Raw genomic sequence first — 7,052 nt, 5'->3', positions numbered from 1 at the left:
CTCATTCCTCTCCCCTGTAACTATTCCCCAGGTCGTTGCTGCAAATGGGAACGTGTTCTCAGTCAATTTACCTGGTAAAATAAAGGAGATGGAAGATTTTGTTTCTGTTTAGTGTATTTATGTTTCCCATTTATTGGTAATTAAATACAAAAATCACATGTATATATATGTATTTAAAAAAAATAATTACACACGTAACACCTGTTCGTACACACCTGCGTTGTACAGGTGAAATCGTTGAAATGTTACAGATCATGTGTGTGCGTGTTGCCACGGTAACGGCGTTCAACCTAGGCTTCAGGTAAAGCGCGCGCAAGAAACTTCCCCCGGCACGAGAGAATGATCCAGAAAGGTCTCCAGACGGTGATAGTGAAACCAGCGATTTCGAGAGATACGTCATTGCGCAGGAGAACGAGGAAACATTTTGCCCTGTCATATTTAGCTACGGATTGAACTCGATTATCCAACAGCACATTGTGACGAATACTGCCTTTTTGGAGCGGAAAGAACTAGATAGCAAGAGATGTAAGTGTGGGATGGAGGGTCGAATGAGAGAGCTAGCGTTCAAAGCAATGGCCACCCTTGCGAATGCAGGGTAGCGTGCTAGCAATTTAGCCATAGCTAGCTTCAAGTTTTGCTACTCAGAGCTTAGCTATGTTAGCTAGCCAACGTTACTTGTCTGGAATGCTCCGACATGTATGTATAGCAACTCTGCAATAAAAGTACATTTTGTCCACGGGACATAAACTGCAACGCTATAGCTTTAGCTAACCGTAGCTAGCTAACGTTAGGCCTACATGCTGCCTCCATGCACATGGGGTTACGATTAGTGGGAATGAATGGAGCGCTTGTCAGTTCACTCTAGTCGAATTGTCAGCTTTACACGCCCGGAAAAGTCTCATTTGAGCCGTAATGAGATATTATCAGTAATGCTGGGCTTTAGTTCTCCACAACGGTTACATGAGCAGATAGTCCTTTATTCACGTGGGCTAGCTATTTCCTTGCAAATAGACTAGCCTAGCAAACGTTACTGGCTTGCAAGTTGGAGTGACATTCCATGTGACCTGTCTAGCTAGCTCATTAATTAACATATGGAAGGGTGTTGGATCTGGTTAGCCAAGAATAACCATTAGGAATTGCCATTAAAACCACTGAAATAAGGGCAGAGACCAGTGACAATGAGCCACCTGATCAAGTATAAACGTGCATGCTTTTTCTGTTTCTCCTGATGACGCATGCAACAGACCCGGAGACTGCTTTCTAAACAGCAAATTATTCAGCTTTGCATCCAAAATGAAAGTATCCCTTCATTGTTTTCCATCCCAATTTCCTAATGATGGGTTTGCAATTTCCCAAATCTTTATGTTTGGATTTTATGAACAGAACCTAGAAGACATTGGCCGTTGCTTTGTATTGGACTAATAAGTCTTCTCTCTTCTCTATTGTCCAATAGGCAGCCAGCAACAGCAAAGTGGTTTGACAGAAGGGACTCAGTGTTCATTGAGTTCCTGGTAGAAGACAGCAAAGATCTTAAAGTAAAGTTTGAAAAATCAAAACTTGATTTTCGGTAAGCTGCTTCACCATTACCCGGGACACACTGCAGTTTAATTGACACTGATGTTAGGGTCAATTGTGAGCTGTCCATAAATTACGCCTATTGCACTTGCAGAAGCAGTTTCCCGGACACAGATTAAACCTAATCCTTCCTGGACTAAAAATAATATTTATTTTCCTTTTAGTCCAGGAATAAGATGACATTTATCGGCCCTTACTGTCTGAATGAGCAAACCGTTCATCTACAGTGCCTTCAGAAAGTATTCACACCCCTTGACTTGACTATCCCTTTGAGCATGGTGAAGTTATTAATTACACTTTGATGGTGTATCAATGCACCCAGTCACTGCAAAGATACAGGCGTCCTGCCTATCTCAGTTGCTGGAGAGGAAGGAAACCGCCCTAACCCATGAAGCCAATGGTGACTTTAAAACAGTCAGACTTTAATGGTTGTGATAAGAGAGAACTGAGGAAGGATCAACAACATTGTAGTTACTCCACAATACTAACCTAATTGACAGAGGGCAAATAAGGAAGCCTGTACAGAATACACATTTTCCAAAACATACATTGTTTGCAACAAGGCACCAAAAGTAATACTACAAAAATGTGGCAAATCAAATCACCTTTTGACCTGAATACAAAGTGTTATGTTTGGGGTAAATACAACACATTACTGAGTACCACACTCCATATTTTCAATCATAGTGGTGGCTGCAGCATGTTATGGGTATGCTTGTAATCGTTAAGGATTTGGGAGTTTTTCAGGATATAAATGAAACTGAATGGAGCGAAATCCTAGTGGAAAACCTGGTTCAGTCTGCTTTCTACCAGACACTGGACAATAACCTAAATCACAAGGCTAAATATACACTGGAGTTGCTTACCAAGAAGGCAGCAAGTGTTCCTGACTGAGTTACAGTTTTGACTTAAATCTACTTTAAAATCTGGCAAGACCTGAAAATGGCTGTTTAGCAATGATCAACAACCAATTTCACAGAACTACATTTTTTTTAAAGAATAATGGGAAAATGTTTCACAATCCAGGTGTGGAAAGCTCTTAGATATTTACCCAGAAAGACATGGCTGTAATCGCTACCAAAGGTACTTCTACAAAGTATTGACTCAGGGGTGTGAATACTTCTGTAAATGAGATTTCTGTATTTAATTATCAATACATTTGTTTTCACTTTCATTATGGGGTATTGTGTGTAGATGGATGAACAAATATATATATTTAATCCATTTTTAATTCAGACTAACACAACAAAATGTGAAGTAAGTCAAGGGGTATGAATACTTTCTGAAGTCACTGTATTTTACTCTGTTCTGTCTTTTCAGTTGTGTTGGAGGGATTGAAAACCTCAAACACCAAAATGAATTGGACCTTTTCGACTCAATTGACCCCAATGTAAGTATTCTTTTTTTCATTTAGCTGCTGAATCACCAACTGCAATGACCTGGATGTTAAATAGGATGAAAAGATGATCCCTCATACAAAATGACTTGTAATATATTATGAGCATCTCTCTTCTTCTCCTTGTAGGAGTCCAAGCACAAACGTACAGACAGGTCTGTGTTGTGTTGTCTAAAGAAAGCAAAGGCGGGTATTGCATGGCCACGGTTAACGAAGGACAAGGCAAAGGTCAGAAATGTTTTGGTACAATATTCTACATTCCCTCTTCTGTTTTGTATTTCTGGGCTCTTCTTCAGAAAGTGTCTCGGAGTAAGAGTGCTGATCTAGGATTACATCCCTCATGTTCATGTATCTTATTCATCAAAAAGGTCAAACTGATCAGCACTCCTACTCTGAGACTAAGATCACATAAGAGGGGCATTTTGTCTTAAATGTTGGTTAAAATGTTGATTTGGGATGTCTGTTTTGTTTTCCACAGTTTCAATGGCTGGGTGTCGACTTCAACAACTGGAAAGACTGGGAAGATGATTCTGATGAGGATCTGTCCAGTTTCGACAAATTCTCAGAGGCAAGCAAAAGCAAGCATGTCATGTTGCACAAAGTGTGCAATGTTTTTAAATGTGTTCAATTATTGTAGTTTTTTATTTTTTATGTCCAAACAGTGATTGTTTTCTCTTATTTTCAGATGATGAACACGATGGGAGGAGAAGACGGTATGCCAGATCTGGGCATGGGTGGTATAGAAGGTCTAAAAGAGGTTTGTGTTTCTCTCTTCTTTTTTTTGTTATCTCCAAATTAACTTTACAGCAAATATCAAAGGAATTGCAAACATGTAACGTTACTGTATATGATGATGTAAGGAAAAGGATATCTACTTGCTTTTATGTTTTGCAGTTTCGAGTAAATTTGACACTAATCGTCAATTTCTTTTATTTACAGCACGACAGTGATGATGAAAGTAAGTTTTGATAACATTTTAGCACACGACCAAAGAATGTAGCAAGCAGACATTCTTGAGCATTTTCACAGTACATTTAATTTTACGTTTCTTGAAAATCCTCATACCATCCACACATGAGTGATGTTGTGGAATTGGTAGATTAACTTTTTACCTTAAGTCTTCTAACTTTTCAGAGATGCCAGACTTGGAGTAATGGGAGCATTAAAGGAAGTTTTGTAACCGATGACAATAAGGAAGTAAAGTCTCCAAAGGTCGGTTGAAGAGAGAAGTTAGAGATGAGTTATTGGTAGCCGTATTTGAAAGGAGGAAACGTCACCAGTTTTCCAAACATCACAGGAAACTTGCTGACGAAAGACTGTCTGTCGTAACATGACACCAGAGCATTCTTTAGCCACTGTCCTAGTGTGGTGCTGTTCTAATTCTGCATGGAAAATTTGGTTGTTTCCATGATGTGTTGTTGTGGGGTTTAGTTATATCATCCTTTAACTTAACCAGGGGCCACGTTGTGGAACATTCAGATTGAAATACGTAATGTAGATCACACACGCCTCTGACATGTAGAGTTAAGGAATCATGTCGGTTCTATTCATGCTATTTCTATCTGCAACGTTTGACAATGTTTGCCTGCTGAATGTGGCCCTGCTCTCATGGGATAATATCTTAGTTACACCCCACCTCTCCCTTTTTTATTTAATAATGTCTGTGAGGTTACGTATTGAATTTAGACATATTTGTGAATTGTAAATTAGGGGGAAAAAGCAGGTTTCTAAACAACCGTCTATTTTCAATAAAATAGTTTCTTTTTTAAATTAAAAATGTCCCATTTTATTGTTCATTTTGTTTCAGTTAAATTTTTGTTATGTATCTATAGTTTTAACTCCAAGCAAATATTTTCCCAGTGTACATTAACATGCAAATATTACAGGTAATAGTTCATTCATTGATTTTAAATATTGAGGTATTTAAATGAATATGCATGTTAACCTTATTTTACAGTATAACTTAAGTTGTAAGTTATAATGATACAACCTTTCCGTGCAATCGCATTTTGCGAGGATGTTTTTTCTTTAGTATATATTAATGTAAATACCGAACATTTTCAAAGGATATACCGGTAGTTTATTTCAACATTTTGGACATTTTTGTATCAAACAAAAGTGTAGGAGCAGATGTCAAAAATATTATTTATTCTATTTTCAAAGGGGTGCAGAAACATAACAAAAATATAACTTGTCAATAAATTACCTAATTTAATTTGCAAGTGTTAAAGCAAATGCACTACTATGTTTCGGCAACTTTTTTTTTTCTTTTTTTTTGCAGATCAGGTTCAATACATTTCAGTTTGTTAAATGCAGGGGAATTTTTGTTTCCGTATTTCTAATAAACTGTCTGAGACTAAGTTGATGTTTGGAGGTTGCCCGGTTTAATACAGTGTCTCTTGCTACTTAAAGGGAGAATAACATGTCTCCTATAGAAGGTATGAACAAAGATCATTTGTTATTTCAGCATTGTCACTTACATGCTTATACATCCTCTGGCCACCAGGTAGTGCTGATGGTCTACCATGGCTACAAACCCAGATACAGGCTTTTGAGAGAATCTATTCAAATTAGGAACCATCATATCAATATTATGTGCTGCCAGTCTAGGATACCTTACCTTTTGGACAGTCCCACTTGAAGTTTTCATTTTCCTCAATAAAATGACTTGCTGTTGAGTAGGTCTAGGAGCATGCTAAATGTCACAACTGTGTGCCATTGAGAGACTAATATGAGACTTTAGGAAACACTAACACACACTAATTGAGGTCTTAATGTTGGTAATATTCTCCTTATCAAAGATGTATGCACAAACCATTAATTCCAGGTCCATTTTTACGTACATAAATTCAATCCCTGTTGGAGTTAATAAATATCAAATTTATATTGCGGTTAGATTTTACAATTTGGTTAGAAATAATGTATATTCGGTTCAAGGGGATTGGAGCCAATTGAGTTTATATTATTGAATTTAGTACCCTAAATGAACAGTAGAGACAGTGCCCATCATTTACCAAAAGATATTTGTGTAAAATTGAGAGTTTTGTGAAAATAAAGATATAACACACCTGTCATCTATCTCCCTGGTAATAATGAACATCAAAACGTTTTTTTCCTACAGTTCAATCTAGAAAAAAACAGACCGACAGAAGAATCTGAATTTTAGGAAGTTTTTTTTTTTTACATATAAAATAATAAATCCAGGGTTCTCTGATTATGAAAGTATGTTTATAATATGTTCTTGATAGGATCCAAGCATATTGTTATACTGTATCACGTCTTTTCCCATACCTTTCATAACCAAATGGCCAAAGAGGAGACATTGTATAGATTTGAAATTATATTGTCTATCCATCCAGTTTCAACAATCATGGTCAATTAAAAAATAACATTTTACACTGTACATCACAAAGCTTTTCAATGGAATACAAACATAATTCTTTTAATTTCAAAATGTTCAACATAAGTCATAAACTAAAATAAGGAAGGAAATCTATTCTATCTACCGCTGGAGGAATCAAGCGAAATGAAAGTGAATGTAAAAGGACAATCAGCTTCATGTCTTGTTCAGTTTACTGCTCTATCAAGTAGTGAAAATGGAAGTGGTTTGTAATAACACTATGAGCTGGTTCAACACCGCAGTACACCTCCATCGCATCACAAGAGTCCCTGCAGCATCAACTGTCCTGTCACCTTTAGATCGGAACACAAAATGGCCGCCTTGTAAACAGCGGGAGGAGGTAGGGTGTGAAAGCAGAAAGGAGGAATGGAGGGAAGAGTAGGACTTAGGGGTCAAAAAAGGGGGGTTTGACCTCCAAGTTTAATGTCCCTCTGATGCAGATGTTATGAAGAGATCATACAGGTGCACATTTAGTTTACCTCACGTCAACACCTAGTAACACAAAGCTAAAGAATTAAATCGCCTCAGTTTAGGTGATTATCTTCTCGATTCTTCTCTGTTTTTACCCCCCAGGTTTAAGAACCATAGCCTGGTTTCAGATCTGTTTGTGCTGTCTTACTAACTTGGTGGCAACATAGCACAAACAGAACTAGGACCAGGTTATAAGAACCTGAGTTTGGA

At 37.5% G+C, this 7,052-nt stretch overlaps 1 protein-coding gene across 1 annotated transcript; it reads left to right on the top strand.

Annotated features, from left to right (window-relative positions):
* Positions 1 to 277: 277 nt before the first annotated feature.
* LOC110491931 (prostaglandin E synthase 3) lies at positions 278 to 5,331 on the top strand. Its single transcript, XM_021565807.3, has 8 exons — positions 278 to 525; positions 1,454 to 1,567; positions 2,896 to 2,965; positions 3,101 to 3,199; positions 3,450 to 3,539; positions 3,657 to 3,728; positions 3,911 to 3,929; positions 4,106 to 5,331. Coding segments are annotated over exons 1-8 (486 nt in total). The 5' UTR covers positions 278 to 523; the 3' UTR covers positions 4,126 to 5,331.
* The last annotated feature ends 1,721 nt before the right edge of the window (positions 5,332 to 7,052 follow it).

This window comes from Oncorhynchus mykiss, chromosome 16 (genome assembly GCF_057628025.1).
Source record: "Oncorhynchus mykiss isolate SJ-2025 chromosome 16, ASM5762802v1, whole genome shotgun sequence".
In the NCBI taxonomy this organism is placed as follows: domain Eukaryota; kingdom Metazoa; phylum Chordata; class Actinopteri; order Salmoniformes; family Salmonidae; genus Oncorhynchus; species Oncorhynchus mykiss.
The sequence above is the reverse complement of the archived record's forward strand: the minus strand, read 5'-3'. Positions and strand labels throughout refer to the sequence as shown.